This window comes from Exophiala oligosperma, assembly GCF_000835515.1.
Source record: "Exophiala oligosperma strain CBS 72588 unplaced genomic scaffold supercont1.7, whole genome shotgun sequence".
Classification (NCBI taxonomy): Eukaryota; Fungi; Ascomycota; class Eurotiomycetes; order Chaetothyriales; family Herpotrichiellaceae; genus Exophiala; species Exophiala oligosperma.
Genome location: NW_015622824.1, coordinates 1,924,793 through 1,941,269, shown reverse-complemented (window position 1 = coordinate 1,941,269; position 16,477 = coordinate 1,924,793). Strand labels below are relative to the sequence as shown.

The window sequence follows — 16,477 nt, the reverse complement described above, 5'->3', positions numbered from 1 at the left end:
AGGTAAGCCCAGGTTTTCTCAGGTGGTTTCGAAAAGCCTTGGTGGGTAGTGTGGTAGGAAGCGGTATGCCTGAAACAATGCCTAAAAGATCCCCGGAGGATCCCCTACCGGGCCAGTCTTTGAAGCTTCTCCATCCCCCCGCCATTGAAAAATGACCAGCCTCCAGCTGAACTGCGATGATCCCAAGTAAACTCCTCCGCTTCGCTCCTCGCCTCGCTGATGGCCGACCAAAGCCCTTCTGCGCATACCTTGAAGCGCGTGTCAAGAGCCTGCATCGTCTGTCGGGCTCGTAAAAGTCGCTGTGACCTGTGAGCTGCCTCCACCAGTTTTGGTTTCACCTCTTCCCCGAGCTATGGTGCCCTGCCTGCGACTCTTTATGACATTCTCGGTGGACCCTTCGTATTCCTCCAGTCGTCTTGAATCTTACCTGTCCAGCCCGGCTATTCTTTGCAATAGCCGTCCTTCGGCAACTTCAAAGTAGATCGCTTGGAGTTTTATCATTGACTATGATTGCAGGGAAGCCTCAGGCGGACAACCTCCGTGTGGTCGCTGCAAAAAGGAGAAGCGCGAATGTGTCCTGGGCACCTCCAACCGCGGTGGCAGTCGAGTCAGGAAGAAGACCATCTCAACGACATCCACCGCAGGGCTTACCCATGTTCCTTTAACACCTCTTCTCGACAAGTCTTCGAACCCTCCTTCCAGCTCCTACGTACTATCTCCTCCCTCTCAGATTACTCCACGGACAACAACTGGCAAAGAACACCAGGACGGCACATCAGCAGGAAACACAGCAGAAGACGATGACTCTGCGTCAACGGTCGACAGTACTCTGGGGCATACCATACCGAGAAATCCTTCCGATGCATGGCAGCTTCTGAAGGACGTCGCCAATCGAGAGGCAGAACATCTACAAGCATCAGCGAACACATATAAGACTAGTTTGACGCCGAATCAGAATGCGGGTGATGGATCTGGGTCAGCGCCTCGTGGTTCGATCAACGGCATCCATGCTGGTATTTCGACTTATCGCCTGGTCCGAGAGGGCTACCTTGAGCCAGACATGATACAAATGCTTGTTCGACGCTATGCTGAGCATTACCATGCCTACCTTCCTCTGGTGCCACGGAGATATTTCGATCCCGCGCAATTGGATATATTTGCAGCTAATGATAAACATCTGCTGACTGCCGTTCTGACGATATCATCTAAAGACTTGATCGAACAACCGAATATACACCTCTGTTGTTCTCGATATATGCATGATCTGATATCAGGGATCGCTGCAGGTCACGACTGTGAGGTTGAAGCTGTTGAAGCGCTTCTCCTCCTTGCTGAATGGGAACCACAAGGCCTGCGAAACCGCATAGAGGCAGTTGGTCGAGGTGAGGAAGACCGCAGTGCGTGGATGCATGTCGGTATTGCGCTGCGAACGGGCTACTTTCTCGGACTGGATAGAACCGCATTTCGTCAGGAGTCTGCCGAAGAAGCCAGGATCGACGGCCGCAAACGCCTTGCTTGGGCCAATTGCTACGTCTCAGATCGCCTCATCTCCGTGCGGATTGGCAAAGCCTTTTGGTCCCGAGGCCCTGGACCCATGACAGGGTTATCTCCTCAAGATTTTCCCTCCCTGCAGCCATTCAGTCCAGGTGACGAAGACTACGCAAAAATCATGCAAGCCACCCTTGATCTCACCCAACTCTATTCTAATGTGCACGATGTTCTGTACTCGGGCATGAGAACCAGTGGGCAGATGATGCTCATGGGTGATTATGTCAAGTATGTCGACGACTTCCGCAATGCCCTCGCCCGTTGGAACACAACCTGGGGGAAATTGGAGTGCTCGCCTCACATCAAAGTTACCCTCCAACTCTCCTACGAATACTTGTGTCTGTACACCAATGCATTTGTGTTCCAAGCTGCAATATCTCAGGCCATTGCCAACAAGCCCAAGACCGATGCCCACTCGCTGAGAGATCACCTTCGTAACGTATTCAGCAACGTTGGCGCAATGCCTGATGCACGGTTCATTTGGGCCAGTGTTGCTGCGGCCAAGGCATACCTGACTCTCCTCAGTACGCAGATCGACCCTGGCAGATTTCTGCGATATATGCCGCTGCGGTATTATCTGTATTGTATATACTCGGCTGTGTTTCTGTACAAGGCGAGATCGTTTGGTGTAATGTCGGAAATAGAAGAAAGGCAAGTTCGGACACTGGTCATCCAAGCCATGGACGTACTCAAACGAGCTTCTGTCTCTGCACAGGATCCAGGTTCGCGTTACGCCAGATTACTGGAGCTGCTGTGGGTGAAGCCTCCCAAAAGTGGTGTCCGAGCACAGCACTCAGTGCAGTCACCAACAGCGTCCGATACGCAACGATCCTCAAGTGGTAGTGTCCGGGTCGATGCTCAGGGATTTTTCCAATATAGTCCGGCCAATGACTTCTCCTGGCTTGACCTCGAGGCTGTGGGCGACTACGTCTCTGGAGATCAATTGTCAGGCAATGGAGCACACCTTCTTGCTCCCATGGCCGGCTTCGACCACCCGTCGTTTCTTCCACAAAACCAAGGTGTGCAATGGCAGCAGCTGAACAACAACACAAACTGGGATTGGAGCGGTAATCTATTCTTTTGAGAATCGGGGAAGAATGATGAACCGCGACCAGACAATCTCACAACGATGTTTTGGTTTCTCACCAGCGTACTGTAAGCGAATGTCTCATCGGGCCACAGTCGGCCGCCGCTAATAGCCGACCCTGTCGATTGCCGTTCCCCCAACCCAGATTAATTTCCCCGCATCGTCTGCAACTCGCATCGGCGCAGTCTCCGAAGTCGTGAGCACGAAAGTGGTTGTTCTGTTGGGCACCGGATGTTCTCAGATAAGGCATCGCATTTAATACAGCGGTTGCCCCCAATTGCAGTTTTATACTACTCCACAAACTCATCGCCCTTCACTTTGTTGAATTTTGCAATGTCCGTCGACAATGAACTCAGAGGGCGGGTTGCGCTGATCACTGGTGCCTCTGGAGGGTAAGTCGGCGTCAGCGTGCAGGAAGAGACAAAAGCTGACTCACATAGCATCGGCTCAGGGTGTGCCCGAGACCTCTATCGACAAGGCTGCCATCTGGCCTTGACATACTCTAAGAACAAGGCGAGTGTTGACACTCTCCTCGCGGAACTCCAAGCGTCCTCGTCGGATCAAAAGATCTCCACACATCAGGTAGACATGGCGTCGGCAGAACAGATGGAGAATCTTTATGCAGAGATCGAGACAGAGCACGGCCATTGTCCAGACATCCTGGTTGCCAATGCTGGATATGGGAAAAGAATACCACAAATCGGGGACATTACGTATGAAGAGTTTGATTATACCATTCAAATCAACCTGCGGGCGCCTTTTATCCTCGCCAAACTGGCTGTGCCGCATATGAGCGAGCAGAAATGGGGACGCATTATCATGATCTCGTCAATCAGCGGGTATGGTGGTGGCATAAATGGCTGCCACTATGCCAGTTCCAAGGCAGGCTTGATGGGTATGGTGAAGAATCTGGCACTGAAGCTTGCCAAGGATGGCATCACCGTCAACGACGTCGCACCCGCAATGATCGGTGAGACTGGTATGATACCCAATGCCAAATTCCTCGAGGGAACGCCTGGAGATGTGCGAAATATACCTGTAGGCAGATTAGGGACGCCGCAAGAATGCGCCAATGTGGTGACAATGTTGTGCAAAACTGGATATTTGACTGGACAGAGTATCCTTCTATCGGGAGGATTGAAATAGAAACCAGATACCCAACAGGCAATGATGGCATCTCCTGTACTTTGGTATCGTATCTAAGATTGTGCATACCTCCCGCACCTTGCCCGGACCGCAATAATGAGCCTGGGCTTTGACCGGGGGCGGATTCTAGGCATCAATCGCCTTGGCCAGACGAAAAATACCCATATTCCCCTGCACTTGGGCAGCACAATCGATGGAGGTCCAATTCTCAATGCCACTCCAGGCTGTCGTGGCCGCTTACTGGAGTTTTCAACGCTCGTTAAAAAACTCCGATAGCTGGAATGCTGTAGATCACTGGCGGTCTGCATGATTTCCATTCAGTCACTGCACTCGAACTGCTCCGGGCATCTTGACACGCCAACTGCAGACGGTGCCGCTTTTTCAGCCGACCTGCTCGCGATCCAACTCTCTCCTGACTTTCTTCTCCCCCTTCTACTTACGCTGTTATGCACTCTCGCACCCTCGCGACGACGATCTAATTTTACCATGGTCTCTTCAGTACGTCGAGTTTTGAGAATGGGTTTCATAATATTCAATGACAATAAAAAGAGTCTTCATATTTCAGTCTTTATATACTCCGTAGGGGTCTTGAACTTTTAGATCTAAAAATTTACCACCTTTTTTCTCTCTTTTCAACTTGTCGACTCTAGATACAAAAGAATATCTCTTATATCTCTAGAGGTTGGGGGGACAAGCCCGATTTCTTGAGAGCGATACGCACCACATTGACCCTCTCTCACCCGCTCACCTCCGGCAGCGTGGAAGCAGTCGTCCAGGGTATATAGACATCATCCTGGATAATATCGGTTCAAGGTAAGGCTGAACGTGTAGATCTGTGTCGCCACAGGTCGACACTGGCGTTGCTGTCGAGAGCGCACGAGCTCCTTCGCGATTTGTTGATACTCGGATCAACCGCGACAACGTGGTTCGACTCCGTCGCCGAGTTCATTGAGCCCGTTGTTCAGCCTTGTGCGTCAAGGCCCGTCGACCCCCGAGTACTGTGGGCTGGCACGGTCGTAAACTCCCCGACAACACATCAGCTACGGACGGAACATTGTCATAGGCATTGGAGGATAATCACATGAGTGATCTCCTGTTCAATGTCCGGTGAAGAATGTCATTTGAGATGTCCGTTTGCCCCGGAGGGCCTTGAACGGGGCTTCTCGGCACACCACGAAATGAAAGAGGCCGTACTATCCACCAGGCCGCTCAAAGTAGCCACCGACGCTGTCGATATATTGAAAATCGTCCAAGAGACTGGTTGGAAACTCGTCCGCAAACATCTGTAGGGTTTGGTATCGAAGTAGCTCGGAATCACCATCTAGAGAGAAATTGAGGTCCAGGGGTGGGTGTTCGGAGTACATCATCTCAGGTTCTGTCGGGTCTGGTATCGTTTGTCCGCCCAGGGTGTCATGGTGACCATTGATAGTCGTCACTGGTGCCACAAAGTCATTCGAAGGAATAGCATTTGACCAAGAATGCTTCAAGCTGTTGTTCGAAGTTATATCAAGCTGATTGGGATCCGTCGCCGTCCGCGTATCATCTTCGCCGGTTGTTGAGTGCGTGCCACTGATGGCAACAGCCGCCGTTACGGATTGGGTTGTCCTGGTTCTGTCTCGAATACGGAGAAACAGCTCTCGAATCCAGTGAGCAAGACTGTAGCAGTCTTCGAATTCCTTGAGCCCAAGCAAATTGAAACGCAGCTGTTGGCCAAGTACACTTCGCGCTTCTCCCAGCGCGGGCCTTCTTGAATAGACAAACTGCACTATCATCGCCGCAAAAACCGAAGATATGCTGCCGCCGCATTAGTATAGGTCAATGGGTGGTGGCGGATGGAAGATACCAGATCATAGGGAAGTGACGCGCTTTGAAGCTCACAAGAACCTCTTCGAAGTGCGACGTCACATCCTCCGCGGCCTGCAGTATTTCGGTTGTGCATTGCTCAATCTCTCTCGGCGCATCGGTTGCAGATGCCAGAATCTTCCTCTCGAGCATCCGGAACGCCAGGATTTTGTAGTAGCTGTTGATCCAGATTCAGGAAAGTGCCACGACGGATGGAGAGGGCATATAGTACCCACCTTGCAGTCATGTGAAGAATCAGCCCTAATGGTTTCCTTCGAGCATTCCGCTCTGCCATATTGATATGGAGTTGACTGTAGAATGTGTCGAGATATTCCTTCACCAAGCGGACGACGTCCTGCTCGCTAGTGCCACAGGTGAATGCACAAGGAGAAAACAGTGCAAAGATATTCGAGGCTGCAACCGGTCAACACAAATAGGTCTCGAATGGAGAAGCGGGCTGCGACCAACCGGCAATCGCGAGACGTGCTTGTGCTAGGACAAAAGCCCTGGTGTCCAAGGTTTCATCCGTTAAATCATCTTCTTCCAAGGGCCCCAAATCACAGTCGTTGTCGTTTATGAGAAACGGCTTTCCCAGAGAGATGGAGATTTGCCGATCACGAATCTATGAGCCAAAGATCAGCGTTATTGCGAGAGGAATGTAACAGCAAAACACACGTAAAGTAACCACCAAATCTTCCGCCACAACCGCTTCTGAGGCGTCGGAGCGTTGCTCTCTCTCATACTGCGGTGCAATCCCATGGACTGCGCGCCCCTAATGGCACCAGCTAACCACCATATACTGTCTTTGAAGATGGATGGCCTTCCGGACCAGTAATGTAACAGGTAGGAAGAGCACAGCATCGTCATACTGTCCGTTTCGACATCCGTGTCGAACGCTGCTTTTGCCTTGTTAAACAAGCTGTCTTCGGCCTCGACGCGGTCGTTGTATCCCATCTCCCGCAGCAGCGCCATCTCACAGTGTATAGAAGCGACGAAGAGCATACATCGAAGCAACACTGTCGGCAGACATTGTTCTCGAAGAGATAAACGGACCTGCGCCTCGTCCAAAAGCGGACAAAAGGCATGAAAGTGAGCAAAATAGGCGTCAATCATGGCATCGATTAAGTTCAGCGGAGGTAGCAACTGTCGAACAGCATTGTTACTCATTCTGGCTTCTTGAGGATTGGCCGGATGATGCCCGTGGTGGCTTCTGTTCGATGGATTGTTTAGTAGCGGCTGCTCGTTGTTTGTGGTGTGCAAGATGTATGACACGTACCAGCTCTCGGCCCAAGTGGGAGTAGAAGGCAAATGGATGTTATGTGCCCTCTGTTTTGATGATAGGCCATATGCTGGTGCCGACTGGTATTCCGGAATTTCCTCTGAAGTCAAATCCAAGTCCCGGGTGGAGTAGGTGGCATCCACATCTTCACGCGGGCACAGCTCTTCCAGATCGATGGAGTATTCAGGAGTCTTCGCTGTGGCCATCAGTGATCCTGGGGAGTCTGATTCCATGGGATGACCCTCATTGCTGCCATCGACTTGTCCCCGGGACACAAATCGACCGGTGACTCCCCTGGATAGACGGACGTTAGCCATGGACATCGTGAAGTTTGGCACAAAGCTGACGACATAATCCCTTATATTCAGACAGAACAATGCGGTATCTTACTCACCTTGCACGTTTTGTGTCGATGAGCTTGCAGTCATTGTTCTTGACTCGTTTACAGCTTGTGCAAGGAAGCCCCGAGGCGGAAGCATCGCAACGGATGCGTTGCTGATTGCACCTCCTGCATGCCACAGCTGTTCTTCGCCTTCGAATTAGCGGCGTCGAGGCCGGTGGTCCAGACATGGTACAATGAATTGCAATTGTGTTTCTGTGGTCGAATCAAAATATCCCAGGTGTCTGGGGTTGAGTGCATTTAATAATTGAGCCCGTGTGTATGGCTCGGCCGTGAGTGGGGTATGAAACCGGGGCACCGGGGAATGGTCTTTGGGGCGCTGCATCCTCAATACAAGTAAGTACCTGTAATAGGCACCGTCTGACCAAGGAGTTCGCACCGCACGGCCCTTAAATATATTGGAGTCCTGGGAAAGCCCGAGCGTTTCGTTCAGACTGGGGCCATCTCTACCGAGGGTGGTAGGGGGTGTCATTAAAGTTGTCACTACTTTAGACGGCCCTTGTCTTTCCTTCCAAACGACTATGAGTTCGCATTGTATTTACTCGTTGAGATTGGGCTCTGTCTTTCAACTGACCCGTGTCACTAACATGCTTCATCAGACGCATGCCAGACTCTCTCCTTAAATACTCTGTTGACTCCATTCTTAGAACAGGTCGGTGACAGCGCCTGTTGCTGCTGATCCCACCAACCTCTGATACTTGGCTAACACTCCTCGCGTGACCATGCTTGGCGGTGGCTTCCACGCCTTCAGTCTATCCTTGATTTCGGCGTCTGTCAAATCTACAGAGATCTCATTAGTGTCCGCAGAAATTCTCATGGTGTCTCCATCTTGCACAATCGCAATGGGACCACCCATGATCGCCTCGGGTACGACGTGGCCGACGATAAACCCATGTGAGGCTCCTGAGTATCTTCCGTCTGTTACCAACGCTACGTTCTTCAGCTGAGCCCCGATGATTGCTGCTGATGCTTTCAGTTGCTCAGGCATCCCAGGTCCACCCTTCGGGCCTTCATAACGGACAACGAGCACGAGCTGCTCGTCTCGAGGGATTTGACCTGCGTTCAGAGCAGCATTCAAGTATTTCTCTTTGTCAAACACTCGAGCCTTGCCAACGAAGGAAGTGCCTTCTTTCCCGCTAATCTTGGCAACAGCTCCTCCCGGTGCAAGATTCCCCCTTAGAACTTGAAGGTGACCTGATGGCTTGATTGGGTTGCTCAGTGGTCGGATAATCACTTGATCTTGACTCAAGGACGGGAACGACTCGATGTTTTCTCCCAAAGTTTTCCCTGTGATGGTAGGCACTGAGCCATTGAGAAAGCCTGCAGCCACCAATAGCTTACAAACCGCCGGTATACCACCGGCATCGTATAGGTCAGCCATAAGATATTGGCCCGCAGGTGCAAGATTAGCAATATATGGCACTTTGTCACTCACTCGCTGAATGTCGGCCAGTGATAAGGGCACCTCAGCAGAAGAGGCAATTGCCAGCAGATGAAGCGCGCCGTTTGTTGATCCGCCGAGAGCCATGGTCATGGTCAGAGCGTTCTCAAAGGCTTGCTTCGTCAAGAGATCCCGAGGCCGGATGCTTCTCTCCATGCAGATGCCAATGTATTTACCCGCCTTTTGACATTCCCTCATCTTGGTGGAGGAAGTAGCGGGGCTAGACGACGAACCAGGCAACATCAAACCCATAACTTCAATTGCAGTTGCCATCGTATTGGCCGTGTACATGCCCCCACATGCACCTGCACCGGGGCAGGCTCCTTGAATGATATCTTCGAGGACATCATCGGGTGTTTTGGAAGGATCGCCAACCGCTTTGGCCAGTGTGCCGTACTGGTAAGCACCTTGGGCCTCCCAGCACTTCCCCACGTTAACCACCTGCCGCAGCAGCTTTGAGTATCCTGGTTTGATAGTGCCTCCGTATATCATGAGCGAAGGTCGATTGTGACGTGCCATTGCCATAACAACGCCAGGCATGTTTTTGTCACAACCAGCTACCGCAATATTAGCGTCATGATGCTGTGCACAAGTCACAGTCTCCAAGCTGTCCGCTATCAGTTCTCTGGTTTGCAGCGAATATCGCATGCCCTCCGTCCCAACAGTGATAGCGTCTGATACTCCCACAGTATTATATTGCCATCCTATGAATCCCTCTTTCGTCACCGAATCTTTCACAACCTTTGCCAGATCCAGGACTGACAAACTGTGGTCAGCACGGCACAGGAAATCGCATCAGGGTCTACACACGATGCATACTGTCTCATGTCAGTGCTCTGTTGAGACATGAGAAGATGGTCACGTACTTGCAGGGGTTACCCTCCCACCACACTGATGCTATTCCAACGTGAGGGCTATTTTGCATAGCATCCTTGTCAGGGATGCCAGCTGCGTATAACATAGCCTGTGAATTATGAGGATTCGGCACAAGCAGAAGGCATCTGTCAAGAGCTACTCACTTGAGAAGCAGGGTAGTCGTGATCCTTTGTGATGAAAGTTGAGTACCTGTTCAATGCAGGCTCGCCGCGGTCATTCAGAGACCCTTCAGGAAGTTGGTTGAACATCACATATTTGCCTTGACTGCTGTCATTACAGCCCGGCTCTCTTGTTTGGTATTCTGAATTCATTCTCAGACACTCTGGTAGAGGAATGTTAATAGATGCAATTGGAATAGTCGACCTTGCGCTCTGGAAATGAAGAGTTTGTGTTCGCATGCAATGAGAACTTTGTGCAAGATATGTTTATGAGAGTGATATATCGATTTTGCCATTGGCTAGCCTCATGAGGTGAATCGGCATATCTGTGAAGCTGACCTTGTGGTGGGCTAGGGCATGACCACCTGAGATACACGTAAAGGGGCGACCCCAGCATGGCACGAGGCCCACAACACTATTGTCCTGCTATTGGCTGACGGAGTCGGTTACGGCGATGACCACCGGCAACGGTAATGACACCGCACCCGATCGAACAAGTTTTGTATCATATTCTGCCAGACTCATTCGTCATCATAAATCGAACGGTCATGGTTGCTCGCAATGTTGAAGGCTTTGCAGCCTCAATTGAAGATGTGGGCCGTAGCCGGTGGTGGCAGGATAATCAAGGCGGCCCCTGACCCACCAGCCACCACCATGGACTGTAGAAAGCGTGAAAGGGAGAGAGCAACAGTTACTGGGCCCCCATTCTGGTCAAAGAAGCATTCGTCCTTATAGATATGTGCTATGCCGGCCACCCTTTGAGCCTGCTGGCCTCTCTTTTCCTCTGCATTCCAAGATGGATCTGAAAGACCCGCTCAAGAATGAAGACATCTGCCACCACGAAGAAAACATTGTGGGAAAGCTCCCAAAGCCAGCAAGCAAGACTTCACATCAAGTTGATGCTGATGACGAGAAAAAATACAAAAAGCTTCTTCGAAAGCTTGACGTGCGCATCATTCCAATATTGGCTGTGCTTTACCTGTTGAGTTTCCTCGATAGAGGTTCGGATCATACCCCCGCCTATGCCAGTCGCCTTTGCTAATCGTTGTGAAGGCAGCATCGGCAATGCTAATATCCAAGGCCTTTCTAAAGATCTTCACCTCACCGGGAACGAGTACAACTGGTGAGACGGCTGCCGCATGGACCTCGGCAGGGAAAACTGAATAAAACTAGGTGTTTGACAATATTCTTCTTTCCCTACTGCTTCTTCGAACCGGTCTGCAATGCTTTGCTAGTCAGGTTCAAGCCTAGTATTTGGCTACCTTCGATAATGGTTGTATGGGGTAAGTAGCTGGTCTAGGTGTTCGACTAATCACTAACTTGGAGTAGGTATCGTGATGACTTTGACAGGCATCGTTCAGGGCTACTCGGGATTGCTCGTGGCGAGGTTTTTCCTTGGTAAATGCACATTAATTCAAGGATATTAAGAAATCTAAAGCTAATACGGTGTATAGGTGTAGCGGAGGCCGGGCTATGTACGTTTAATAGTTCAAAAATACCTTCTGCCAAACAGCTAACCATATTCAGTTCCTGGGATAACTTTTTATGTATCTTTGTGGTGAGTTAATCGGCGTGCTTGCTTTACCTGGCGAAGAACAACTTCAACATGTACAAGATGAAGACAGAGCTTACCGAACTCCTCTCAGGTACACGCGAGCAGATGCACAGCTACGGCTGGCCCTGGTCTTCGCGTCTGCGTCTGTAGCTGGAGCCTTTTCAGGATTACTGGCGTACTTAATTGTAAAGATGGACGGTGTTTGCGGCCTTCACGGCTGGAGATGGATGTTCGTGTGATGTACACGGAACCTTATACTTCTACACTAACAGATAACATAGATTTATCTTAGAGGGAATCCTCACCGTCATCGTTGCTGTCATGGCTTATTGGATTATACCAGACGAGCCTTCAAAGGCTAGGTTCCTGAGCGACAGCGAGAGATCCCTGGCGATCGCACAGTTGCAGATCGACCGGCCCCAATACAATTCGGCCTCCGGAGAGCCTCACCTGACAAGCCGGTTCAAATGGAAGTACGTATGGGCAGCGTTCACAGATTGGCAGGTATGTCCACTCGGAGCCTTGTACTCGCCCAGACTAAATGTGGTGTAGACCTTATTCCACTGTGTTGGATACTGGGGCAATGTGCGTATCGTTCTCTGAATACCTGGCAGTTGATAACGAGCGTCAAACAGGCTGTTGCGGTTTATGCCATTTCACTCTTTCTTCCCACCATCATCAACGGTCTCGGATACAGCGCTGAACATGCTCAGCTCCTGACTGTGCCCGTCTACACAGCTGCCGCCGTCTGCTGCATCCTCGCAGGCTACTACTCAGACCTCACCGGGCGAAGATCACTATTCGTCCTGTTATCTTTCGCTGCTGTCTTTGTCGGGTTCCTCCTTGCCGTCGCGCCATCCTCTTTCATCCCCGGCTTGACGTATGCAGGATGTTTTATTGCCACGTGTGGTATATATCCCGGTACGTTCCACTACAAACTTCCTGGTCGAGGCGCAATCTAAAACCATGGCTAGCGTTCCCTGGCCTTCTCACTCTTGCCTCAAACAACTATGCTCCCAACGCCAAACGTGCAACTGGAATGGCGATCCAAATTGGTGCGTTGAATGATCTAGTCCCGAGCGGTGGGATTTCTGGCTGACGTATTGAGCGTAGGATTTGGTACAATGGGAGGCGCAGCAGCTTCCAATTTCTACCATAAAACAGACGCTCCGCGCTATCGGCTTGGGCATTCTCTTGTACTTGGGTTCAATGCTCTGTCAATCTTGAGCATGGGGTCATATTACCTAATATGTCGCCACATCAACAAGACACGAGAATCAGAGGGTGGGCGTAACAGCGCTGAACACTCGGAGGAACAAATACTTGACATGGGAGATAGAGCTCCTACATATCGGTATACGCTGTAACACAGTGCCAAACAATGCCTTCTCGGAATACAGAATGGCAGCATCAAACATCTTGGCCAACGATTCGGACGTGGACAACTTGTACTTGTCGAGAATTCTACACATTCTCGAGGTTGAGCTAGTCCTCCGCGGTAGCAGGCTGCATAGAAATTAGTGAGAATTAGAGAAAAGATGCTTTGGCAGTTTTGTACACGAGGGATTTCTCAAAGCAAGCAATGATGATCACCAACGTATGACCAAATGCCTCGCTTTCAGTAGCATGTGGCTGTTTACAGCATTTTCGCGGACCATCAGTGCTGGACATCCCGTCGTTCATCAAATCAGGAGTCAATAGAAAGGAAGGGACGGTAGAGTGCGATCCCACGCCTATACAAAGGATACCTTTACTGAACAAATATGTCCAGTCGGTGCGACTATCAGCATCTGAACGATTCATTGCATTGGAAGTGTCTCAATGCGAGATTTGCAAGCTGCGCCTATTTGAATAGGTATATACATGCGACAACACTTGTCTCCTCGGTAGCTAAATACACGTCTTCCACGGCCTTGAGGTGCTCATGACACTATAAAGTGCATACATCCATCCCATCACCACTTCAGGCCTGAGTATTAAGGAAGGACCTTAGAAAAAGCTCGCGAAATGTCTGTTTAGCGGACATCTTCGCGGTCGGAGTTACTGCCAGCCCCAGCAGCTTCAATCTCAAGGTTCTGTCCCTTCTCGGAGCTTGGGTGTGCGCGGCTTCCCTCAACGTCGCCGACCTTCTCGTGGTGCTCAACACCTTCACCATTGGCGTAGACTTGTCGAGGGACGTGAGTAGTAAGAAGCTTGTCGTAGTCCTTCATCAAAAGAACTGCACCCAACATAATGACATTGACTGGGATGGTGGCATAGTACATGTAGGAGAAGGAAGCAGTCTTTGCATCGACAAGAGCATCGAGAGTGGCATTTAGGATGCCGCCGGTCATGCCAGGAACTGCGTTCAAAGCATCGGCGGTACCCACACCGACAGCCGTCATTAGTTCACCAAGAGATGAGGAGGGAAGTCCAGCGGCCTCGACGGCGCTGGGGACAAGCTTGGCGATTTCCTTGGGGAGTGTGTTTTGGAAGATGGCTAGGTAGATGGCAGTGAAGATCGAGCCATTGACAGTTCTGAAGAGACAGATGATTCCTGAATTTTCATGCTAGCACAAAGTTCTTACTAGGCATGTTGGCGAACAAGTACTTACCGAAGACCGTGCCTAGATCGGCATCGTTGGCAGAAATTTGCACCAATGACAGTGGTGTGATCTCGAGCATACCATCGGCAAACATTGACAGGAAGGCAAATGCCGCATTTCGACCTTTGTTGTCTCTGCTCGAGGCAATGAGACCTCCGGAGAAGGCGAGCACCATCAATGCCATCAGGATCATTTGTTTCTTGACATGCTTGATGATTGGCAGAACAGCTCCCCAGAACACGATACCTCCGACGATGGCGAATGTCACGGCTGAGGTCAACCATGCCTGTTCTTCCCAGCCGACAGGATTGGAACCAGCAGCGTAGATATTGGCGACCTCTGTGAGATGAAGGTCAACCTCGCGGTTGAAACAGTGAAGATGAACATATACGTACGCATAGGCCAGATGACGGAAGGCGCAACATATCCAGCTCCGGAAATCGCATCGATAATTGCCAAGCAGGTAAATCCTTTGATATCTTTGAAGAAATACATAGGCATGAGAGGATTCGGCACGTTGGAGTAGATCTCTGTTGAGCGATATCGTCAGTCTCACGAAGTGTATATCGAATCGGGGGAAGACCTTACCCCAAAGAACAAACAGCACACAGAGCACAAAGCCGATGATAAGAAGGCAGAGAATCTGTGCCGACTTCCATGGAACGGGTTGACCACCCCACGAGATACCGAGGATGAAGAGCACGATTCCGGCGGTCAGAAGGAACAATCCGACGAAGTCAATACGCTTGACTTCTTGCATGATGGTTCGCTTTCCACCGTGAAGCTGCTTAAATGACGGCGGCTTGTAGAAGAAGAATTGCGAGGTGGTCGCGATAGCCATGAAGATGATGTAGATATAGTAGATGAATCTCCATCCTGGACCAAGCTTAATGAGCCTGAAGCCTGTTTCAAACGTTAGAGACGAAGACGATTTCGGTGTCACCAAGACGTAACCCACCAATGATTGGCGCAAAGGAGATACCAACGAAACACAGAACCACGACCGCGGAAAAGGCTGCTGTCTTGTAGCGGTTGGGGACGAGTTCACCCATGGTCAGACCATAACAGGTGTGGACACCACCAGAGAGACCGATCAAGACCTAGAAAGATTCAGTAAACCGCCCTTTCGCTCACGGTAAGTGACTAATAGAGACTTACATTTGCGCCGACGAGTGTATCCATGTTCTGAGCCCGAGAGGCAATGATACCTCCGATAACACCCATGAATGAAGCTCCAACGACAAACCATCTTCGGCCGAACTTATCAGACAATCGACCGAAAAGAATAATCGAAATGGCACAAGCAGCAGTCCAGATGATGGAGACCAAGCTAGCGTTGTTGCTGGGTCCTGTTGTTCAAGTCAGTAAGACTGAATCCCTTCACTGCCACTGGGCGGGGAGATGCTTACCAATATCCTCATTGATGTAGGTCAGCAGAGATGCCGGGCAGGTGAAGCCGAAGTATGAACCAGTAGTACCCATACTGATAGAGAAACATGCTGTTGCCATTCGGAAGTAATACCGTCCAGTGAACTCGGATTGATCGGTGACGAGGGCATCCGAGTTCTGGAGATCTTCAAGAGCGCCGGTATCTCGTTGAGCGTGCTCGAGTTCGAGGCGTTGAAGTTCAGTAAGCTCGGCAGAATTGTGGTCGTGGTGACCACGGTGTCGAAGACCCGAATCGGCCATGGTAGCGGTGCAACTTGGTCCAAGGAGAGTCAGTTCTGTTGTCCTCTTGCCTAGATTGCACTGTTGTCTTTCGAACTTACGGACCTTGATCAGGAAAAAAGCGCGTGCTTGAACAAGGCCGGGGTGGTGTTATATCAGTGTTTTGGTTCGATATCTCCTGGTGCCTCGACTCAAAGCCGAAACTCGTATAGCTAGTCACCGAGGCAGCCCCATTCTGGGGGAGCTGGGGCTAAGAAGCCGTCTCGGGAACTCATGGTCTGGAGTTGCTGCGGGGAGGTATTGAATTTGCGCGATGGGTCTAAAGCCAATGAGAAGCTCATCTGGGTAAGAGCTGCTCAAGTACTAGTCATCAAAGGCTGACTGGGTCTCGACGCTGGTGGGCACCGGTTGTATACGATGACTGCGGGATACCTGTGATCAATGTTTGAAGTGCTAGGGTGGGGTGATTCTGTTTGGTTCGTGTTCTCTCCTCGTTTTTCCTCCTCTCTGGCTACTCTTCGGCTTTTCTTTTGGTTTTTTGCTAGGGAGGAGAAAAAAGGGGGTTTCTATACGTAGAATAGCTGTGGGCTCGAAGAATCTTTCGTAAGTCAATTCATCTTAGAGGGGATCAATGCTGGATTAGCCGACGATGTCACGGTAATTCCAATATCCGTCGCCCGTGCAGTTACAGTAGCAAAGGCGTTTGCTTTGTGAAAGTTCCTGGTGTCGATCCTGCCGGGGTGTATTTGTGTCGGCCATCACGCATTGCCTCCCATCATTTGAAAGTCGCCGAGGTAGTCACACAACCTGATCGGCCAATTATCGCTCTGGCGGAACCATCCTTCGAGACTGAATCGAAAAAGACTACTGTAGGAATCCTGACTGAAGAGCT

At 50.6% G+C, this 16,477-nt stretch overlaps 4 protein-coding genes across 4 annotated transcripts; 2 read left to right on the top strand and 2 right to left on the bottom strand.

Annotated features, from left to right (window-relative positions):
• Positions 1–219: 219 nt before the first annotated feature.
• Positions 220–2,750, top strand: PV06_07948 (uncharacterized protein; the record flags this gene model as incomplete). The annotated part of the gene is made up of 2 exons (XM_016409236.1): positions 220–308; positions 517–2,750. 2 exons carry the CDS (start codon positions 220–222, stop codon positions 2,630–2,632), a joined length of 2,205 nt encoding a protein of 734 aa, XP_016260990.1. The 3' UTR covers positions 2,633–2,750.
• On the top strand, positions 2,729–3,827 carry PV06_07947 (uncharacterized protein). Its single transcript, XM_016409235.1, has 2 exons — positions 2,729–3,027; positions 3,076–3,827. Exons 1-2 carry the CDS (start codon positions 2,867–2,869, stop codon positions 3,779–3,781), a joined length of 867 nt encoding a protein of 288 aa, XP_016260989.1. The 5' UTR covers positions 2,729–2,866; the 3' UTR covers positions 3,782–3,827.
• A 1,109-nt stretch (positions 3,828–4,936) lies between these two features.
• On the bottom strand, positions 4,937–7,225 carry PV06_07946 (uncharacterized protein; the record flags this gene model as incomplete). Its single annotated transcript, XM_016409234.1, has 5 exons — positions 4,937–5,541; positions 5,660–5,801; positions 5,860–6,037; positions 6,092–6,245; positions 6,299–7,225. The coding sequence occupies 5 exons, from the start codon at positions 7,223–7,225 to the stop codon at positions 4,975–4,977; spliced, it is 1,968 nt and encodes a 655-aa protein (XP_016260988.1). The 3' UTR covers positions 4,937–4,974.
• Positions 7,226–13,169: 5,944 nt separating this feature from the next.
• Positions 13,170–16,437, bottom strand: PV06_07945 (uncharacterized protein). Its single transcript, XM_016409233.1, has 6 exons — positions 15,327–16,437; positions 15,076–15,266; positions 14,876–15,017; positions 14,506–14,820; positions 14,313–14,447; positions 13,170–14,256 (listed from the first exon to the last, which is right to left on the bottom strand). Exons 1-6 carry the CDS (start codon positions 15,604–15,606, stop codon positions 13,877–13,879), a joined length of 1,443 nt encoding a protein of 480 aa, XP_016260987.1. The 5' UTR covers positions 15,607–16,437; the 3' UTR covers positions 13,170–13,876.
• Positions 16,438–16,477: the final 40 nt, after the last annotated feature.